The 23,419-nt window shown below is 39.7% G+C and overlaps 1 protein-coding gene across 15 annotated transcripts in view; it reads right to left on the minus strand.

Annotated features, from left to right (window-relative positions):
- CASK (calcium/calmodulin dependent serine protein kinase) overlaps nt 1-23,419 on the minus strand; it is a 407,176-nt gene that overhangs the window by 282,852 nt on the left and 100,905 nt on the right. For all 15 annotated transcript variants that reach the window (XM_038393382.2, XM_038393424.2, XM_038393399.2 and 12 more), the window contains exon 2: nt 11,795-11,907. In XM_038393382.2, the coding sequence (XP_038249310.1) occupies nt 11,795-11,907 (113 nt within the window). The remainder of the gene's footprint in view (nt 1-11,794; nt 11,908-23,419) is intronic.

Consider the following 23,419-nt stretch of genomic DNA (forward strand, 5'->3'; position numbering starts at 1 on the left):
TCTGCTGAGGATGCGCACCACTGACAGTAAAAGGGTAGCGTGGACATCAGCCACTGCAGTAAACACTGTGGTGGCTGTAAGTTGACCTAACATAGATCAACCTAAGTATATAGTGTAGATGTGCCCTCAGAAATTTGAAATGGCATTTGGAGTTTTCCCCAGAAAAGCGCTGCAGCAGAGGGGTCTGACTGACTGCCAGATGCTGTGGAGGCAAAAAATTGGGAACTTCAGAGGAAAGGGCATTTCCCTCCTTCCTGTGACTGACAGGTCCGGATCTGTCTAAAGCTGCAAGCAGGCTCACGTGCCCATTATAATGGAACTGTGAAGCTTGGCACAATGAAGAAAGTATAAAATAATCATATTCCTTTTAAGTCCTTTGTTTGTTAGTGAGGTCATGTGATCTCCCTGGATGTTTGTGGCATTGTTTAGTTGAAGCTTTGGAGTGGTTAAACTAAGACTAGAATAAGGATATTGGCAAGCTTGTCTATACTTTGTTACTAATGTATAAAGCTTCACTGGTTAGAATGGAAAGAGCAATTTTTATGCTGCACAAATTTCATCTTCCGAGCAGGCATAAATACATCAACTGACCTATCTGAAAACAACTTCTGGATTGAAAACGCCATATTAACAGAATCCAAAACCAAAGCAAAAGAACATGCTAATAGGCAGGTCAGGGATCTTAAATATCAAAGCCACATTACAGTTTTAAAAGATATGCTTCTTGTAGAAAGCCAGAGTTCCTGCCATGTGGGGGGAAAAAAGCAGAGGAATAGCAGATGCTTTGTAAAAATAACTGGTATGGTTTAGATTTGCAAGTGAAGTAGAAGCCAAACACAATTTGAAATCCTATGCATAAAATTTTGTCAGGGATTTTGCAATCTCTGTTTTTTTCCCATCTTATATAAGATTGGAAACTAATACTATTTACAGCATCCAATCAATTGTTGCTTTAAACTTTAAGGAAATAGTAAAAGGCCAGTCTCCACTGTAGATAAACCTATCCTTGTTTCCAGAGACACTTCTATGTCCCTCCTCCCCTACTAAAGATGGCAATTTACAAAACACAAGTCAAATATTTTTGTTATAACTACTGAGATATCTAAATGCCTTACCTACACCTACAATACTTTACGGTAGCAAAGAGGCACTTCTGCTAGAGTTAAGGTTAAGACCAGCTTTCTTTTTAAAGCTCAACTGTTTTAAGTGCACTAAAATCTATTTCAAAACAATCCATGTAACCAAATTTTAATGTGCCTCGGGGCTCCAGATAGGGTCAATTATCCAAATTTGGGGTTACTTAGCCAAGGGAGTTCCCAAGACACAACTGCTAGGAAAAAAACAACTTTCTTCTAAAGCTGACACATTCTGGTAACTTTTTTTTGCATACAGATGGAGCTCAACGAGGACTCAGATCATCGCATCAAGGTCATGGTTAAGGGTTACCTCAACAGAGTGCATAGCACCTACTAGCCCTTTGCGGAAAATGAAATTAAAATATTATTAAAAAGTTTGCTTCTCTAGTTAGGTGTGTGCCAAGTGGTTATAGTCTCACACACCTAAATCATGAGCCTAATGGATTATATTGTATATATGCAATGAGAAAACTAACCATCTGGGAAGCTACCTCTACATCAGCGGACCCATGTGGCTCCACGGGTGAGGTATGGTCACTAAATCCAAGCACCATCCAGCCACTAAGTCACAATCCAACCCAGGGTGGAAATCTGAATTTAAAATGGGGGAAAAAAAATGCATCTTGCTCCAACCTGACACTGATGGCTGTTTTTGTTTTGTTGGGGGGGGGGGATATAATCAAATTATTTTTGTAAGACAAATTTAAATCATGTGAATGCTTGCTGACAGGGAAAAGACGTGGAGAGAGACTGGAAAGGAGTTATAGGGGTGTGTAGCAGGGGAACTAGAGGAAGACAGGTGAAGGGCAGCTTCTCAGCGCCAGTCTCCTGTACTATTTGTGTATGCCAGGCTCTGGGGATCCCATCCCTTTAAGGAGCTCTGAGCCCTTCTCCCTGCTCCCCCCCCTCATGTGAGCTGGGATCTGGGGGTCTTTTCCCCCAATTAGTTTCTGAGTCATGCTCTCTGTGTGGGTGCCAGGATCTGGGGTGCCACTGGCCACCTATGATCTGACCTCCCACATTCCACCTTGTCATGTTAGCCGGATTCTTGGGGGGTGGGGGTGTCCCTGCATTTCTGGGGTGGACAGAGCCCCTCTCCATATACCACTATATTAACTGGGATGTGAGGTGCCTTGTCTTCTCAAAGGAGGTCTGAGCCCAACTCCCCTACCTCACCCTCCCACCCATGTGAGCCAGGATCCTCTAGGTAGGGAACTTTGAACTGGCATGCTAAGACAATGCACCAACAACAGACTGCTGAGGCTGAACAGGTATGCTTGACACATACCCAAGGGAGGTAGTATTGGCTCATATATCAAAAATGTATGCACTTGGACTGAGGCGGAGATGGAAATTGGAGACAGACTTGCTGGAAGTCTCTGGGTAAGGATAAAAAGGGATTAAAAAAACTCAAGGTTGATGACATAGTAGGGGTCTACTACAAACCACCTAACCAGAAAGAGGAGGTGGATGCGGCTCTTTATAAACAACTAACAAAATCATCCAAAGCACAGGACTTGGTGGTGATGGGGGACTTCAACTACTACCCAGACATCTGGGTATTGGGAAAATAATACAGCAGGGCACAGATTATCCAACAATTTCTTGGAATGTATTAAAGACCATTTTTTATTTCAGAAGTGAAGAAAACTACTAGGGGAGAGGCTGTTCTAGATTAGATTTTGATAAACTAGAAGGAACTGGCTTAGAATTTGAAGGCAGTTTGGGTGAAAGCAATCATGAAATGACAGAGTTCATGATTCTAAGGAATGGTAGAAGGGAAGACAGCACAAAAAAGAAAATGGATTTCAAGGAAGCAGACTTCAGCAAACTCGGAGTTGGTACTTTGGGAAGCAAATCTAAGGAGAAAACAGTTCAAGATAGTTGACAGTTTTTCAAAGAGACATTATTAAGGGCACAAAAGCAACCTATCCCACTGTGTAGAAAAGATAGGGTCTATGGCAAGAGACAATCCTGGTTTAACCAGGAGATCTTCAATGATCTGAAATTCAAAAAGAATACTACAAAAAGTGGAAACTAGGTTAATTTACAAAGGATGAATATAAACACCACAAGTATGAAGGGACAAAATTAGAAAGGCCAAGGCACAAAACAAGATTAAACTAGCTGGAGATATAAAAGGTAACAAGAAAAATTTCTACAAATACATTAGATTCAAGAGGAAAACCAAAGACAGGGTAGGCCCGTTACTCTACCGTGCGGGGGGGGGGACAGAAAATGTGGAAACGGCAGAAATGCTAAATGACTTTGTTTTAGTTTTCCCCAAAAAGTTAGTAGCAATTGTACATCTACCTTAGTGAATGCCAGTGAAAATGAGGTGGGATCAGAGGCTAAAGTAGGGAAAGAACAAGTTAAAAATTACTTAGATAAGTTAGATGTTTTCAAGTCACCAGGGCCTGATGAAATACATCCTACAATACTCAAGGAGCTGACTGAGGAGATATCTGAGCCATGAGCGATTATCTTCGAAAAGTCAAGGAAGACTAGTGAAATTCCAGAGGACTGGGAAAGGGCAAATATAGTGCCAATCTATAAAAAGGGGAATAAGGACAATCTGGGGAATTATAGATCCAGCTTAACTTCAGTATCCGGAAAGATAATGGAGCAAATAATTAAGCAATCAATTTGCACACACCTAGAAGATAATAAGGTAGTAAGTAACAGTCAGCATGGATTTGTCAAAAACAAATTGTTTCAAACCAACCTAATTGCTTTCTTTGACAGGGTAATGAGCCTTGTGGATAAGGGGAAGTGGTAGATGTGATATACTTGACTTTACTAAGGCTTTTGATACAGTCTCACAAATCAGGAAAATACAACCTAGATGGAGCTACTATAAGGTGGGTGCATAACTGGTTGGAAAAACCATTCTCAGAGAGTAGTATCAATGGTTCACAGCGAAACTTGAACACAGGTGCTCTTTTCATCAATCTAACAGTGGCATATGATACAGTATGGCACACTGGCATGCTCATGAAGGTATCATGGGTCTTGCTACCTTGGGTCACAGCCGGGGTTGAACTGTTCCTCCGTGATAGGCAGTTCAGAGTCCATATGGGGGAGAAGACAAGTGCTTGGAGATGACAGAGCAGTGGGTTACTCCAGGGCTCTGTGCTTTCTCCAACCCTGTTCAATGTTTACATCAATGACCTGCCAACAATGGAGTCATGAAAGTTCATTTACGTAGACGACATCTGTTGCGGTACCCAGGCCCAGACATTTCACAAGCTTGATGCCATTTTAAAACGGGACATGGTAAAGTTAGCTGACTACTGTAAGACTTGGTGCCTCCAGCCAAGCACCATGAAAACAGTCTCCAGTTTGTTCCATCTTCATCGTGCTAGCAGAATGCAAGGACTGAATGTTTATCTGAATGGTCAGAAGGTGAAACAAGAAGAAGATCTGGTCCATCCAAGTGTGACCTCAGACCGCACACTGAGTTACCATGCCCACCTGAAGAAGGCAGCAGCTAAAGTTAAGATGTGTAACAATCTTTAGCAAACTGGCAGGTTTGTCATGGAGTGCCTGTGCTCCAACTCTGCAGATGTCAGCTCTTGCCACCTCAGTCAATGGCGGAGTACTGTGCATCAGTATGGAGTGGATCATCCAAACTGGTGGATATGCAGTTACATGGCACCATGCACATCATCTCCGGAACCCTGTGTCCGACTCCACTCCCAGGGCTTCCAGTTCTGAGCAACATTGCTCCTCCTTATATCAGACGAGAGGTTGCCACTGGCAAGTTACTGGAGAAAGTACGCACCAACCCAAGCCTACCGCTGCACAATAACCTTTTTAAACGTTTGCCGTCACGTTGCCCATCCGATGAAGTGAGCTGTAGCTCACGAAAGCTTATGCTCTAATAAATTTGTTAGTCTCTAAGGTGCCACAAGTACTCCTTTTCTTTTTGCGAATACAGACTAACACGGCTGCTACTCTGAAACATTGGCCTGATGGGTGACTTTGGGCAAGCCACTTCACCTCATTTTTCCATCTGTAAAATGGTAATAATGACGTAAAATTTGTTGAGAGCTACTGATGAAAAGTGCTGTATAAAAGCTGGGTCTTTTTGTTATTATCGAGCCACATTATCAACTGCAAAGCTACCTGAGAACTACAACCATCTAAATGACCACTAACTCCTATAACACATTTCTTTCTGTTAAACACCCTCACACACCTCTAGGAAATTCCCTGACAAAATCCATTCATTAATGCAGAATTAAGGTTATCCAGAGATATCTCATGCCCTTCCAGAATGTCATGTTCAGCAAAACTCAAACCTCTAAAAACCAGGAAAGTTCATGTACGCATCAATGCAATATGTTGGAAATTGAGAGGCACTTGGTGAGCCTTATAATCATTCCTCCCACTGATCAAAGCACAAGTCCCTACAGGCAAGGCCATGACCATTCCCCTGGCATCAGCTAATAGGTACTTGCTCAGTCTCAACTTCTTTGCAAAGAGACAAAAGCTGTGTGCCTTCTAAACAACCCTGCACTGAAGAGGAGAAAAAAGTGTCTCGTCACATCTGTAAAATGGGAATAATGATGTTAAACTTTGAGACCTACTGATGTAAGGCGCTATATAAAAGCTAGGTCTTTTTGATAATTATCTAGCAATAATAGTGTTATCAGTTGCAAACCTGTGTGAAAACTGCAACTGCTATATGACCACTAACCTCTACCAATAAACATTTCTCTTTCTGTTTAAGAAGAAAAAAATTGGAAGTGGCATGACAAACATCTTTGTTAACACACAGTTAACATTGCCTATTGATAGCTGGTGTCTTTTCAGAACATTCGGTTCAGCAAAACTCAAACTTTTCCAAACCAGGAAAGACTAAGTTACGCAACTGGAAAAGAAAAAGAGAAGGAAGAATGCTAGAGAAAGTGTGATGAGAGAAAGAAGAGAAAAAGAAAAAGGCGTAGTAAAAGTTTCACGAAGCAGAAAAGTATCAAAGAAGGACAACACTGTTCAAATTTCTGTTTGTTAACAATTTAGAGCATTACTATTAACAATTATCTGAAATTACATGGATTATTTTGGTATTCTTATTAGATTTTTAAAGACTTCACTAGTTTAATAAAGAATCACTGATTTTTCACATTTTCTAGAACATTGTATCGTGGAAATACAGGATAACCTCATTTATACTGATATTTAAAAATATTCAAATTGTTTACATCTTCTCATATACATTTGTATATTGTGAAGGACAAAGGATACAAAATGACAGCAATACTGCAGTAGTGTGTTATGCACAAGACCCAGTGTTAATCCAGTAGACCATGCAGCCACTTGAACGGTGACAAGGTATCAATAGACTGTATTAGAGCTGATGAATTACAACATTAGAGAGACTGATAAAACACAATAGGCAAGACCATGAACACTAATGTTTAGCTCCAGTAGAATTCAATCTATATTAGATTTATTAGGTGTCAGACACCATTACAAGGCATTAAATGAAATTCTTCTTTCTATTATAAAACCATTGTAAACACGTGCATAGCCACCAAGTAATTTTTTATGTCCATGTACATAAGTGCCACACATATGGAGTGTACTTTTGGAAAGAACATTGCAGTAAATAGGTTTTTCCTTACAAGCCAGCAGTCACTCAGGCAATATGCCATAGCAATTTATAATAGTAACAACTGCTATTCAGAGACGATAGGATTGTTTCAAAGTTTGATTGTTTTTGTTAGAGCAAAGCCATTTGCACTGCTACAGTAAAAGAGAGAGAGTGTATGTGTGTGTCTTCTTTATGATAATTCTTCTGTAAAAATTCACTCCAGGCTGAAGCTTCTTATAGTAAGTACAACAGTAAGTTCACAATTTGCTGTCTTTTCTTTTAGTAAAGAGTTTTTGAATGAACAATCTTTTTGAAACACTGCAGTATTGTATCTCAGCTTTCCTAATAGAGAATATTAAGACCATATTCTCCAGGAGTTTGCACATGAACTTTGGTACACCATATACCCTTGGGGGAATTCTGTGCCAAAAAAAATTTAAAATTCTGCATATTTTGTTAAAACAACACAATATAATCACTCCAGCGTCAGTATTTTGGTAATTTCAAAATACCTGTCAACAAGTATGTCATCAATATAGACAACAACAACAACAACAACAGATTCCCTAAGGAGTAGATAGTTAAAGAATTCCTTACAACAAATTAATTCCAGTTGGGAGAAGCTGGAGGGGGCCCCAGAGCCGAACCTCAGCAATCACCCTCAGAACCCACACACCCACATTCCCCTCCCCCCACTCAGACACCCGTACCCCCAGAGCCTTTACTTCCCCCAGCTTCTTTACTGTTCCACCGTGGAACATGACATGGTGCAGCCCTCCCCTTTCAAACCCTTTTTCAGAGCTGAGTCTCCCATGCCCTCTCCCATTCCAGGGAGAATGAAGATCAAGCCAGACAGCGAGAGCATGCAGCCTCCATCCCCACTGGGCTGGGCATCCCACTCACTGCGAGCTGGGCTCTGCAGAGTTCAGCAGCCCCTAGTTGTGTCCAGCAGCTCTGCAGCCTCAATTCTGCAGAGGAAACATGGAATTCTGTACAAATTCTGCATTGTGCTGTGGTATAGCATTTCCCCAGGAGTAATTAGCTCTAGTATCTCAGTCACCTTTGTGGCCAATGGTACTGCTACCAGAAAGGTTGCTTTGATGGAAAGAAGAAAGAGTACATGTAGCAAATGGCTTGAAAGATGGGCTCATTAACCTTGCCAGTACAACATTTAGATCTCAAGTAGGGGGACACTACTCTCAAAGGGTCTGTAAGATATCTAGTTACCATATGGTGTGAAACTGTGGATATCCGTAACTGGAGGGTAGAGAGCTGAAATGGGCTGTGAGATGAACACTCAGGGAGACATGGAGAGTCCAGAGTTCTTTAATAATAGAAGGTAGTCCAGTATGTTGGTATCTGAGCTAGAGACTGAAATAACTGGCATGCTTAGACAGTGAACCACTTTGCAGAATAAGTTTGCCTTGTAGAGTCTTTTGTCCTGTGGATAAGAATGTTGTGACATCAGTAGAGAGAACTTGCTCAACTGAGGTAAATTAGCCAGCATCCATGCCATGAGGTCCAGGGAGTATGACTCCATATGGCGGATCTTACCGTCTTTTTGCCATATTACATCTGGCTGTAGAGGCAATGGTACTGGAGGTTGGATGGAGAGATTCTTTAGATCTGAGACCCAGAACTGCTTCTGCTATGCTAGAGCTTTTGATGATGATCCTGGGTGATTCCTGCCTGAGTTTCCTGAGAATGTTCAGGATGAATGCACTTATATGGTAAACACATCTCAGGCCCTGGAACCAGGGTATCATATATGCATTAGACACAATTCCCTCATTGCATCTTCCTCTGGAACAAAGCTTTTGAGATTTCCAGAGTTTTCTCTGGTGGCAAAAAGATCTATGGTTGGATGACCCCCCCCCCACCTGAGAAATATGTTTGGACAGTGTTCTTCACTGTCCATTTGGTCATTTCTGAAATGTCTGCTGAGGTGATCTTCTAGCACATTCTGTAATCCTGTGAGGTGTACTGCTTTCAATTCCATGGAAGATACAAAAATTCTACAGACATACAGCTTATTGACATAAAGGGATGGAACTTGCTCCCCTCATTTGTTTTCACAAAACATGGATTTTGTATTATCCATCATGATTTGACTTGCCAGTCTTTCAGAAGCAGGAGAAAAATCATGCACGCCCACCAAATAGCTCTTAGCTCTATAACATTTAGGTGAAGTAATGTTTTCTGAGGAGTCCGCAAACCTTATGTTTCAAGATTGTTCAAATGGGCTTCCCAACAAAACGTGAAAGTCTCTATCACCAACATCTGTAATAGCAGTGGCAAAGAGGATCTTTCCACTAATTTAACAATGACAGGACTTTCTGGGGGAACGTGCACTGACACACTCAGGTGATGCCTGCTTGGCTGATATACAGACTTCAATTTCTTTGCATGCATTGAAGATGAAGTCTGGCATGCTGAGTTACATATATGCAAGAGGCCATGTGAGAAAAGGCCTCACCGATGGTCTTGGGGTGAGTGGACACATCTAGTATGGCTTGAAATCTTTCTTGTGATACAGAGGAGTGAGACTGTCTAGAAACTTCTGCAATTTTTCCTGCACTACCGCCACAGACATTTCTAACACGTCTGCCATGTGACACAGCAGTTTCTAAAATGTTTTGAAATCATTAGACTGAGTGGAAGTAGAGTGCATAACTGGTTCATCAGGTGAGGAAGAAGTGTGCCACTGTTTGAAGTTATTCTTCCTTACCTTCTTGTTCTTCCCAGTGTACAACAAGTTTGTGCCAGCTGTACCTCTTGTGCAACTCTACAAGTTTTTATAGCGAAGGGAGATGTAACTCTAGAGAGGTCAGGAGGAGTTAGTTTCCTCATCACCTGCATCCCCGCAAGGGTCCAGTATGGCCAAGTTTGGACGTTACAGGCATAAAGGACTGGGGGTTACAGGGGTAGATACAAAGAGGAGTGCTCTCTTTGAGATTCCACAGGTCTATGCCTAAAATGACAGCTCCTTGATTCTCCATCTGATCAGTAGGGATTATATACATGGGAATGAGGAGAATGGGTGCAGGATACCTCCCTACTATGATCAGAATGGGAGGAAGAAGGGAAAAGAATTTCTCCTCTAATGATGGGGCTAGTCTTCACAGAATTATAGAAATGTAGGACTGGAAGGGACTTCAAGAGGTCATCTAGTCCACTTCTCGCATCAAGGCAGGAAATCCTAATTGCATCTTAAATCTCCCCTACTACTGTAGCTGAAGAAGTGACTGGTACATTAATTGTACTGGTTATCCGTAATATACAGGCACACTCATAGCTGAGGATAGTAATGGTGATTTAGGCTGCGCAATCACGACAAGATCACTTGATACCAAATATAAGTTTGGTGCGAGAAAGTCAGTACGAGGAGCATCTGTATCGTAAGGGTCAGCACTAGCGTCCTGGGTACCGGGGGGCATTGGTACTGTGTACACAAATATTGGTACCAAGTCAGTCAGTACTGGGTGAAGTGCAGACCTCTGCCTAAGACAGTACCACACGTTCAGATATCAGGTTTTGCCAGGGTGTCAGAGGAATCCGATTTGGGCTCTGACCTACCCTTTGCCCAAGTAGTCTGAAGAAAGCAATGCCTCATTTTACTACATCCTAGGAAGAAGGAACCTAGGCCTGTGCTTACTGTGAGCATGATGTTCCTTCCCACTCCTTTCAGATGACTGGGTGCAGGAAGACAGCTACGTTGTCTGTCTCAGTATATGAAGGTTTCTTTGAAGAGTGAGCCCAGGAGCTGGAAACTGAGCGTAGCTCACAGGAACCATGACAGAGGAAGCTGGTTCAGGCCTGGTAGGTCCCTTCCTCTGGTTCCGAGGAGGCTCTCGCTGAGTGCTCCAGGAGAAAAAGTTTAAGATTGGTCTCTCTCACATTCTGCATCCTCTTGGAGAAAAAGCGACAGATTGAGCAACTATAAGGGACAGGCCCCATTCTGAAAGGAAAAAGGCACCTTGAGTGCCCTTCATTGAACAGAACAGCTACATTAAGGAGAGGGATGTTCTAAACTCCAGGTTTCAGCCAAAGCAGCAAAATCCCAGTATCAGGAAGTCCCTAAAAATAACACCCCTTTATTAGTGTTATCCCCAAACTAGCGTAAAAAGGAGAACACTACTCTGACTATATCACTACATACACACACACACAATCAAAAAAGTTGCACATTGTGCAGAAAAGCAGACACTGCAGATGTTCCATTTTATAGCCATAGGCAGTAAGAAGCAACGGAGTGATAGTTGGGCTTGCTCCACCCTTTACGTCCTTGAATGCGTGTGGAGGGTAGGGTGGTGGTGCACAAGAGCATCCAGGGACACTGCTGTCCAGTAGAATCCAATCTCATGCACACGAGTACCAGAAGTGGAATATACATGGACAATCGTTCAAAGAATACTATCATCTTCCTTGGCCGTGGGAAGAAACTGAACTACTAATCCGCCCCAAATAAAGTTACATCATTTTCAAATTTAATTCAGAAAAGGCTTAGTGGTTTGTCCTAAACCAGATTGGGTGAGGTAAGAATTTTGTTTTTAGAAATATTGTATGGGCTGGTGGCAATCTTTTATATATAAACATCAGTTTGGTATAACTTTTGCCCCTTTTATGCTGAGTATTTTTCAGCACAAACAAGTTAATGGCTCATAAGAAATTACTTCCTAAATCCAGACTGCTGAAAAGAATATATAGAGGTACAGAAAGGAAATAAACGAATAAAAAAACATGTCCATCTTCTCCTGCTAACCAAAAGTACTTCCTCTCCAAAAGGATTCTAGGCAGGACACAAGAGGTCTGAGACAACCTTTTTCCTAGTACATAGTCCTATAACCAGCAACCATGAAAACTACTAAAACTTGAGCAGATTTAGCAGGATCCACGCATTTCCAAGTTTCAGATGCAGGAAGTCTTTGGTTCAGACTTATGTGGAACATCGAACAAACTGGATCTTCAAAGTTAGCAGTTAGGTACTGGAAGTCAGTCACAGAAAAAACAACTGCTTTATAAATTAACAGCAAGAATTTACTTAAAAGTCCTCCCTTACCTTCTGTACTTAATCCAGGACTTGAGGTGAATTTTGCTACATCGACAATCTTGACAGCAAACTGTTGCCCAGTTTCTCTGTTGATACATCGCCGCACAACACTGAATGGACCCCTAAAAATAAAACAAACAAAAACTGTCAGATTTTCTGCATTAAAAGAATTACAAACTATTTCGTTCTCCTTTGTGTGTTTAGCTGTAGGGTTCCAAATATTTCCTAACACATGTAAGGTTACATTTTTGGAACTATAATACAGTGCAGAAGGTGTGTACCTCTCACCCAAGTTGCCCAACACAAAATGTAATTGCTACTAGAGTTTAATGTAAACAGCATTTGACAAACTTGATATTTTCATTTTTAAAAGTTCATAAATAATTTATTTCATACAGTTTGCTTGTAAAGGATACAATTAATAGAACCTGTACAAAATCATCATACTATTGCTAAAATGTAAGTGTAATTTGTTTATTATGATACAAAATACAGTAAGAAAAACACGGCAAAATACCTTTATTTATATTACACAGATTTATTATTACCACATTTAATTCTAGAAAATGTTGTGATATATATATATATATATTCTAATAGGCTCAAATCCTGCAGTCCATTCTCATTCTATTGATTTCAGTGGGAATTTGCCTGAGTAAAAAAAAAGTGAATAAACTCTGACTGAGGAATCCAGGATATGACTGACTAAAAGTACTGTTCAGTATAAAGAGAAAGAATAAAAAAATGCATTCAATTCTATTATTTTTTAAATGTCCATTAAGAAACACTTAGAAAGGATAGTTTAAAATAGTCAAACCTACAAAAAATGTAAGTAAATCTTTCCGCTTACATCACCAGCCAGTGAACTTTAAACCAACACAGGAGACATGGGAAATTTCCATTACTAATCTATATTTAAAACGCCAGGATATAGAAATACATCTAAAATTTTATCTGGTCTTTATTCCTTAAAGAGCCATCATGGAATCAAAGAAGCTACATATAATAAAAGATTTGTTAGATTACCTAGTTTATACACCTAACAATACTACATTTAATCCTGCAAAAACAGTTTGCAGTTCAAAATAGCTGTATGTGCCTTAATGTTTTCCAAAACCTAAGTCCAGAATGATTGTATCCCCAAGAAATGCCACAATATACAGATGAGAGACAAGGTAATCTCTTTTATTGGAGCAACTTCTGTTGGTGAAAGAGACAAGGTTTTCAGCTATACAGAGCTCTGTGTGGCTCGAAAACTTGTCTCTCTCACCAACAGAAGTTGCTCCAATAAAAGATATCGCACCCACCTTGTCTGTCTAATATCCTGGAACTGACATGGCTACAAACAAACAATAATGTATGGTTTATATTTACCTCGCTTCTACACAGATTTCTTTGAAAATTGATCCGTAAGTGTCATAACCCAACACGCACATTTTTGGAAGTAATTTGTTAATATTAGGATTTAACTTTAACATTCTTAGTGCTAACATGCTATGCAACAAAACTCAACTTTAATTTTTAATATTTTCATATAAATTGCATCCCACGACGCGTTAATGTTAGATAATGCAATTACCCACTACTGCTATTTAACTAGGTAAGTTACTCAGTACAGACATGAAAGAACATGTTTTCAGATAAGATTATGGGAACATAAGAAGGCAGTAGTCACAAAGAATGTATATTTTATTTTATTTTTGTTGTTGTTGCTTCTTTAACAGTGATAATAAAGGGCAACTTGTAAAGTTAAATTGCCACGCACTAGAGAAAATTAACGTACCAGTTGACAAGAAAACTGACATTCAAGAAGTTTCTCTGAAAGATAAGGGAAGTAATTTAAAGCATATGGATGGAAGTTGTGCATGGAAGATTCATGTTTTTCTGTCGACTGGAATAAAAGGCAGAGTGCTTAGGTTAAAGGATAAGTTTTCCCTTCTACACAGCAAACTGCAAGTCAGGTTATGGATCTCAGACTCCTGAGACTACAAAGTGACAGCCTTTCTAGTTCTCAATAGAGACTTTTTAGGGGAAAGAGTAGAGAAAATAAGTGAAAAATAGTTTCAGTTTAAATATGTTTATTTACTAACCGTTTTAATTTTAGTTTGATGTTCTTGTATATACAGGGTGATTTTTGGAATTTAATTATTCTTTTAATCCTGATTCCATTTTTGACTTCAGATTCCTACTGTAAAAGTCTAAAAATTGTATTTTATCCACTTTTACCAGTACTTATAGTCTTTTATTTAAAACAGTATTAGTACCCTAAAAAAAGGAAGAGGAGGGAGAATGTAGAGTCTAACTTGAAGCCTACTAAACATTGTAACAGGAATCAGAGATGATATTCTTAGTCTTGGACAAATTAAACACACAAAAAGGATAACTAAACCCTAAATTATATTATCCTCTAGTTAAAACTCCTCCAAATTGCACTGACCTCCAGATGAATAGCTAGAGATACAAAACAGTGTGACTGCCTCTTTTTAAAATAAATTACAAGCTAAGGTCTCAATCTTGCAAAAACACATGTATGCGTTTTACCTTACATATGTAAGGCCCACTGTGTGCAATGTAAAGTTAAACAAGTGCAAAAGTGTTTGCATGATCAAAGCTCAAACAGGCAATTTTTTTCTCATTAATATCCAAGCTAGGTGCATAGGTATCCATATTTGGAATGTCCTATTACTTTTCAATATTTATTAAGGGAACATTTTAGCCACAATCAACATGGATATTATTAAAAATTATTAAATGAAAAAGCCTAAGTATACAGGTATAAAAATATTTTACTCAGATTCTTAGACAGAAATTGTACCAATGCAGTTGACCAGCAAGACACATTCCTTAATTAATACATTATGCAACTTAAATTTAACAGTCCTGTAGCCTTTATAGTGAAGGTTTCTTTAGTGACTAAATATGCTAGCCTGGAATGGTCTTTTTTTCATACTTGACAACAAGAGCTAATTTACGTATCAGGATACAGGAGCTACTTTTACAGCTGTAGTCTACGTTTCTCCAGAAGGCTAAATACACCTGTAGCATTATTCCAGAAGGGAAAGCACTTGGAGAATAATAATGTTTTAGTTTCATAATTAAACGATCTTCAATGAAGAATGGAAATCTAGGTTTTAGAACTAGGCTTCTTTAGAAAAAAGGATGTGTTGAGGAATTCCAAAATAGTTATTTATTATTCATACTACAGTAACACCTAGTGGTCCCAAAGATGAGGGACCATCATATCAACTCAACGAAAAGACTGTTTCTGCAAAGCTTATGGTTTAATTAAATGGTTACCTAGTTTATTACATTCGAACACGGAAGGATGTACAGGAATTATATAGATTTTCTGTATTTTTCTACAGAGGCCTCAGATTTGTCCACATGTGCATATTCCACAGGAAGCCATTTCTTTTGGCTACCTAATGCTCCAGCAGCACCAATGGGAAATTAAGGGTAATTACCTTTAGAATACTACAGGATATATTTTGAATATACCATTTTAAGGTAAATAGGTTGGATGATACTAAACATTCATTAGTTTTTTTTTTTTGTTTTAATTCAGTGGATGAAGTTCTACTCAGGAGAGTAAGCGTAATGGCATGGGCTTTAAAGTAGAGCTGGAAGATACTGAGTGCATGCTTCCCTACAAGAGCTCTTCCAGTAAAACACTACTATGCAACAGCTATTCTTCCTATTGGAGAGCTCTGCTCTAAAAATATTTGGGGCTTGTTTTCCAAGTCTCATCCTACAGTCCAATCAGCCATTTTCTTTTTCAATTAGACTATCTATTGCTAATAAACGTTATGCTTCGGGGAATAATGAGACAATCATTAGAAAAGTCAGGAAGTTTTCTGTACATGGTATAGTACTGCCCAGTTGTGCACATTATGTAGCTATTCCACTTTCATCTGAAGGCCTCTCAGAGAACACCAAATTAAAGAGGACCTTTACTTTATTCCACCTTAAGAGTTCATGTATGAATTTCATGAACCCAAACCCAGAGTCTTGTGGGTAGCCCGGGAGGCTGTAAGACTGAGGGAGCCATCCCTGACAGAAAAGCCCCAATGCCTTGTGGGTGAATTAGGGAGAATGTAGGGCTATGAGAGTAAACAGACAGATTTCAGAGTAGCAGCCGTGTTAGTCTGTATTCGCAAAAAGAAAAGGAGTATTTGTGGCACCTTAGAGACTAACAAATTTATTAGAGCATAAGCTTTCGTGAGTGAGCTGTAGCTCACAAAAGCTTATGCTCTAATAAATTTGTTAGTCTCTAAGGTGCCACAAATACTCCTTTTCTTTAAACAGACAGAAAATCTGGAGTGGAGCCCAAAAGATGGTCAGATACTAATATTTTAGTATTTTTCTGACAACTCTTGCAGCAGATCGGGTACCAGATGTATTGGTTCTTACTCTCCTCTGGATTTTACCGTTGATGCCAAGAGGGGGGTCCTGATGCATGGGCAATTCAGGGCCTCCATATCATCTGCCCAGGCTTGCACCCTGGAGACGTACTCCAGCTTCACCTTGAGCATCAACACAACACAGGAGGCAGGAGTCACCAGTTCTAAGCTCTTACTCAACTGGCGTAGCATTGAGCACCAGGGGCTGTCTCTGACGGTGGGAGAGATAATATTATTTCACTGGACAATCATTACCCGCCATAAAACTGGCCAGTCCCCAGACAATAAGGTGTTGTCCTGCCACAGTCTGCCTGCTTCAATGGGTACCTAGAGCTTAGAGTTTTATAACTTGACAAGTGGACCACAACCAATGCACCTAGCACATAAAGTAAAAGAAAGAAACATCCTTAAAGATAGGGTGCTTTAGGGTTCACACCATAACAACTGGATTATCTGAAGACCTTCAGCAGATCAGTGATGCACATAAAACTGCCATGATCAATGACGAGCTGAAATGACAATATGGATATTGCATCCCTCCAAGAAACACGGCTAGCATCAAGCGGATCTCTCAGAGAAAAAGACTAAAATTTTTTCTGGCAGGGGAAAAGCTCATAAGAAACCCGAGAGCACGGAGTGGGATTTGCTATCAAGAACTCACTTCTGGGAATGACTGAGCCACCTAGAAATGGATCAGAGAGAATTTTGGCAATACGCTCATTCACATCTGAGGGCCAATCAACCTTGTAAGTGTGTATGCCCCAACACTCTCCTTGTCTTTTGACATCAAGGACCAGTTCTATGACCAGTTGAACACCAGCAACCAATATTCCACCAGCAAGGAATCAGCAAGATTCCAAAACACAAATGTGTTTTCCTGCTGGGGACTTTCATGCGAGGGTGGGAGCTGATCATCAAGCATGGACCAACTGTCTATTAGTATTACTGTAGCATTTAAGAGCTCCAGTCATAGACCAGCACCACTTTGTGATGGGCGTTGTACAAACACAGAACAAAGTCCCAGCCCAAACAGATTACTATATAAATATAAGACAAGAGACAACAGAAGAATACTGACAGGTGGGGTACAAGAAACAAGAATACTGGGAAAATGATGTGTCGAGACCACAGCCTATCAAGTCTTGAGCACCCTAAGGGAAGCAAACAATTCGTATGCTGAAATATTTTGAAAAAGCTGGGGCAAAACCAAGACAAAGCAATTTGGAAGCTGGAAGAAATTCATGTTGCAAACCATGGAACTAGAATAACCAGCACTCTGTAATAAAAGAAATGGAAGGAAGAATGTAAACAAGAGAAGTTCTGAAGCACATTAACTCTAAACTCATTATCTAATCTCCAAAAAAGCACTTTTGTAAGATAAAAATGGCTTCAGTGGAGTTAGAAACAAGTGGGTCACAAATGTTCCATCACGGCAGTCACACGGTGTTCAGTTCTCATAATGAAAAAGGGTACTGAGAGCATCATTAAAATCTTGATGTTTACTGCACTGCTATTTTTAACATACTTATGGTATTTACAGTATTTCCTATACTTAGAATAGGAAATACTACAGATGGCTCAGTAAATTTAACTACTGCATGAGAGAAATGTCAAGAACCTAATGGTGCCCACTATGCACTAACCTAATGAAAGAACACAGAGAATGAGAGCATACAAGTATTTATCTTTAATATATCCTGAGGCTAAAGCTACTATTTAACTACGCAATTCTTTCAGAACTTGATCTTACACACAGTGTGTGTGTATCCTCAAACAACTTGAATGTGCTGAGACATCACAACAAATGCACACGTTTAATTTATTATGGAGGTGTTGGTCACGAAGTCTGAATCCAAAGTTTTCAATTTAAGGGGAGCCTTAAACTTTATTTTTTATAAAAGCCTCATTAAAATAGCAATAAAAACAAAAAATATTCTTGGAGTACTACTGAGTATTTCATTGTGACTTGATAATTAGACTGATACAGAAAGGATAAGAGTTACAAGATTAACCTTTTTGAAGTTTTCCACTAGATACTCTCACTTTTTGGCAGGTGGGGGGGGGAGAGGGAGAAACCATTTGCAAGAAAATTAAGCACTCTGGAATCTATCCTTTGCTCCACATATGCTGAGTTATAAATAGGCAGTACTTGCCTGTGGCTTAATGTTTAACTTCCCCAAGTTGAACTGAAAGGAAATGCATCAATTTAAAGTGACAGTGTAACACAGCCATGTGGGTAAATACCCCTGTAAGTCTAAGGAAAGTTCTTCAAGCTGGGAAAGGAAACCATAACTCATGAGTTTAAATCTCATCTCTACTGACTGTGGTTTATACTCCTGTGCAGCTGACCAATTTATTACTGACTATTATCATCAATCCCCAACCCTACAACACAGTCAAGTATGAGCTGTCACTTCCTTTTACAAACACGTTAACAAAGTGGTTATACAAAGTCACTGTAGGCAAAGTCAAGAACAGAACCCAGGACTAACATTATCATAGTGCCTATGAGTCCCAGTCATGGACCAGCACCACTTTGTGGTAGGCACTATACAAACAGAACAAAAACTCACTGCCCCATCTAAGTATAAGATGAGCGACAACAAATGGCTAGACAGACAGACCCATGAGGGATACAAAGAAACAATCATAATATTGGTGAGAAGGACACCTGTCCTAGAGTCAAGGATAGAATCCCAAATTCCTGGTCTCCAGAATGCCATTGATGTCTAGCAAACAGTTATGTCATGCATTCACAAAAAGTGTGCACTGAGTCCTTTTCTGAACTGTGGGTCTGAAAGTCCAAGGTTTAAACCCTCGTGTTGACTCAAAGGGAGAGAGTTTGTTCTGACTGCATGTGACAGATTTTAATTTTCAAGAAGAATTAGTTTACTTTGTTCACACATGAGAAAATATTTTTAACAGTCTTGTAGCTTAAGAACTATTACAATCTTTAAGTTATAACATGACACAAAGATACAGGTATTTCGCATTTCAATTGTCATCTCCTATTCTCCCCTAGCTGGTCCCATAGACCTACTGACTGAGGTACACCACCTCTACCTAAAAAAGCTAGGCAAAACTCACAAAAAAAATTCTTTTGTTACAGTTACATCAGAACATGTCCCACCAATTTAAGATCTGACAACATGGAAATAAGTTAGAGACTTCTGACTTCCCTGTCACTTTCAAGTTCCCTAAACACTGCTGATAACCTGCTCAAACATGCCATAAAGGCTTTCATTTCCACCTCCAACAGATACAGATAATAGAGAGACCAGGTCACTGATAGAGCAATATGGGTTGATTGATAAACTAGGCACAAGCAAATAATATGTTTCAGTACAGAGTAATGTGCATTTCTATATCTGTGAACAAAGAATGTAGGCCATACATACAAGATGAGGAACTCTATCCTCAGAAGCAGTGACTGGAAAAAAAACAAACCGAATTTGGAGAATCAGCTGAATGTGCGCTCCCATGTGACATTATGGCCAAAAGGGCTAATCATGCAGTCCTTGAATATATAAACAGGCGAATTTCTAGAAGTAGAGGGGTTACATTAGCTCCGTATTTGGCACTAATATGACCACTGTTGGAATACTGTGTCCAGTTCTCATGTCCACAATTCAAGGATGACATTGATGATAACTGGAGAGGGTCCAGAAAAAAGCCACGAGAACAATAAAAGAATGGCAAACATGCCTTACAGCGAGAGACTCAAAGAGCTCAATCTATTTAGCTTAAAAGTTAAGGGATGACTTAAAAGCAGTCTGTAAATATCTACATGGGGAACAAATATTTGATAATGGGTTCCTTAATCTAGCAAACAAAGCTATAACACGATCAAGTTGCTTGAAGCTGAAAACTAGACAAATTCAGACTGGAAATAAGGCCTATGTTTTTTGTTTTTTTTTTGTTTTTTGTTTTTTGTTTTTTTTTTTTTTTTTTTTTAACAGGGAGGATAATTAACCACCTTAACAACTTACCAAGAATTGTGGTGGATTCTCCATCACTGGCAATTTTTAAACCAAACTGGATTTTGAGGAAAGTTCTATGGTCTGGGTTATGCAGGATGTCAGACTAGATGACCACAGTAGGCCCTTAAAATCTATAAACATGAATCTTAAGCATCAGTTATCTTCTCAATAGAATAGTGTTTATCCTGGCCCAGCCTGAGTCTCTAAGACAGTGGTTTCCAAACTTGTTCCGCCGCTTGTGCAGGGAAAACCCCTGGCGGGCCGGGCCCGTTTGTTTAGCTGCCGCATCTGCAAGTTCGGCCGATCGCAGCTCCCAGTGGCCACCGTTTGTTGCTCCAGGCCAATGGGAGCTGCTGGAAGCGGCGGCCAGTACATCCCTCGGCCCGCGCTGCTTCCAGAAGCTCCCATTGGCCTGGAGCAACGAACAGTGGCCACTAGGAGCCGCGATCGGCTGAACTTGCGGATGTGGCAGGTAAACAAACGGGCCAGGCCCGCCAGGGGCTTTCCCTGAACAAGCAGTGGAACAAGTCTGGGAACCTCTGCTCTAAGATCTAGCCATTTTCTTCAATGAGAGTCACCCCCCCACCCCCAAAAAGTTTGTTTCAGCTCATTTTTATACTGTCCTCTCTACTTGTTTTAGCATTTATTAAGATACTAATATTGGAACCAATCTGGCACTGCTGGAAACCTGCTAACATCGCTCATAAAAAAGAATCCTCTCTCAAAATAAATATATAGAAAAATCAACTTCAGCTTTGTTAATCAGTTTCAGTAGCTATCTTGGTAACGTTTGCTTTCTTTTAACAAAGGATTTTTTCTTTTAAAAAATGGTATAAATTGTGACAACTAAAAAAATAAGTAGATGTTTCAATGGATCAACCCAACCGTCAAAAGAGAGGTCTCATTTATATGAAAAAGTTCCTCCCCTTATTTTAGTGGAGACTAAATTATGAAGAAGCTGAAACATCATGATGGAACATACTTCTGATGTGCTACCTTTTTGCTTATTTTTGTTTTGCATTTAAAATTGAAAATCCAGATTTCTGTTCCAAAACCATTTATGCAAAGGATATTGTGGCACAGTTCATTGAACCAACATACTGGAAAAATGTGACAGTAAAATCATGGAAGACAAACAAGTTGAATTATGAATTTTTCCAGTTTTTCAATGCCTGCATTTCTCTCCAGTTTGCTCAGCATCAACCATGCATTTTTTAAAAATTTTAAACCACTTTCTACTGGTTTGGTCAAACCTTTGTAGTAGGCTGGGACTGAAAAAGTAAATATGTTTTTAAAGTATATCTGTATCAAATGGCACACAAGTACAGAGTCAGTAGTCTGGGAACTCTATCATAGCTACTGGCAGGTGAGAGTGAGCCTTCTCCCTCTTTTCACTGCTGCCAAGACAGGTTGCCACAAGCCGGTAGCCTGTTATAGAATAAATAAAGTTGCAGCCATGGTTAAAAAATTCCACATATCTGTATCTGTCCCCAGTGACCCATCATTCGCAATGTATTCTTGTGTTTTAATTACAGAACTGTTAGCTTTTTAGTTTGGACAACAAGCCCTTTTTTTTGTTTGTTTGCAGATTAAACAGGCTTACAACAGGAATCACAGTGTGTGCCAGGCTTCAATGTCATGAAACCTTTGTGAGGATCTTTTTCTCCCATAAAAACTGTTTTTTGCAGGGAAAAAAGCGCTTTTTTGGGCTAGGGAAAAATCTCAACTATGCTGGCCACACCTTGAGTTTCTCTCAAAGATGTTCTATTGGAAAGAATAGTTTTGTCACGGTCTTTCTTCTGGTGCCTGCCTTAATGTTCATGAATCTCAGTTTTTTGGAAACAAACTTCATTCTCTGTCAAGAGAGATGAAAAACTGGTGAAGTGAGGGGAAATAACAGAGGAAAACAAATGTATTCTTATGGAAGGAGTCACCTGATGGCGCCATTACACACAGTTTTACAAGATATTTTCTTCTTAGGATACAAGCACTGTTTAGTCTTTGAAGGAATGCTGCATTTTTAGTTTTGTGATGGGAACTGCTGCAAGGAAAAGTGCTCATGACCTTAATCTAACTAGAGTCAATTCTTGGGGAAGAGTTACTCCTCAGGTACCTGGGACTGGCATTTGGGCTGAGATTCCTGGAAACATATTGTCTGCCTGTTGTTTGTGACCACCCCATTCAATGACTGATCAGTATAAAAGTAAGTTACACGTGGAAAAAAAAAATACCCAGGGAGTCTGCATCACTAATTTCTCCTCCCATGGGAAACCAACTTGCAAGGCCCCAAAATCTACCACCACTTGGCAGAGGTGTGACATTTTCTCTTTCAACACAGTGCCTGATAAGCACATCCAGAACACTCCGTTGAGCTCTCCAGCAGTCATTACAGATTCTTTAGTCTGTCTACACTCACAGAAACACTAGCTCATCTACTGATTACAATTCCATACATTTTATTACAATTTTAAAACAGCAGTAATGTCTTCAAACAATGCTTCTGTAATACTACTGTTATACCAACATACATACACTAGTTGTTCTTTTTACAGCTTCAAACCAACCTCTTTCTAAAGACACCATCAACCACACGCTTGCAAGGTCCTGTGTGATAATCTACTCCTCTCTGTCCAAAATGGAAAGGTATAAAATGAACATAAATAACAAAAGCTATCTCCCTGAAAAGCACTCAGATATAAAAATGAGACAAGTGGATTCCATAATTACAATGGCACCAAGCAGCTTCAGCACAAGTTATTTATATTAGAAATAACATATGGTGTCACAACAGTTTATCATTTTACAAGATCACATAACAGTAATGAAATTTACTTTAGTTCTTTTTAAAGGAAGCATGTAGTAGGATAGGGACAAAATTTACCAATAGGCAGAATATCTATGAGAAATGCCAAACAATAAGCACCTCTCAAACAGGGAATTAACTAGTATTGCTCTTTGTGCCTTAGGGAAATTAAATCTCTTGGAAACAAATCCATCCTTGCTTTTCAATTGCACACACATAATACATCATACATACTACTTCCTGCATTTATTGAGAACACCTGGGGGGTATTTATCAAACAGGTTTGACTCTTTCACTTGACAACTACATGCACCTGAAAGTCAGCCCACTGCTAGTTCCCAGTGGGAAATTGAGGAGGAGTGGCAAAAAGATGGGGATTGATTATGCAGAGATCAAGCAGTAAAAAATTGTGCAACCCCTCCCCATGCTAGTTTGAACAAATATTTCGCAG

This window comes from Dermochelys coriacea, chromosome 1 (genome assembly GCF_009764565.3).
Source record: "Dermochelys coriacea isolate rDerCor1 chromosome 1, rDerCor1.pri.v4, whole genome shotgun sequence".
Lineage (NCBI taxonomy): Eukaryota > Metazoa > Chordata > Testudines > Dermochelyidae > Dermochelys > Dermochelys coriacea.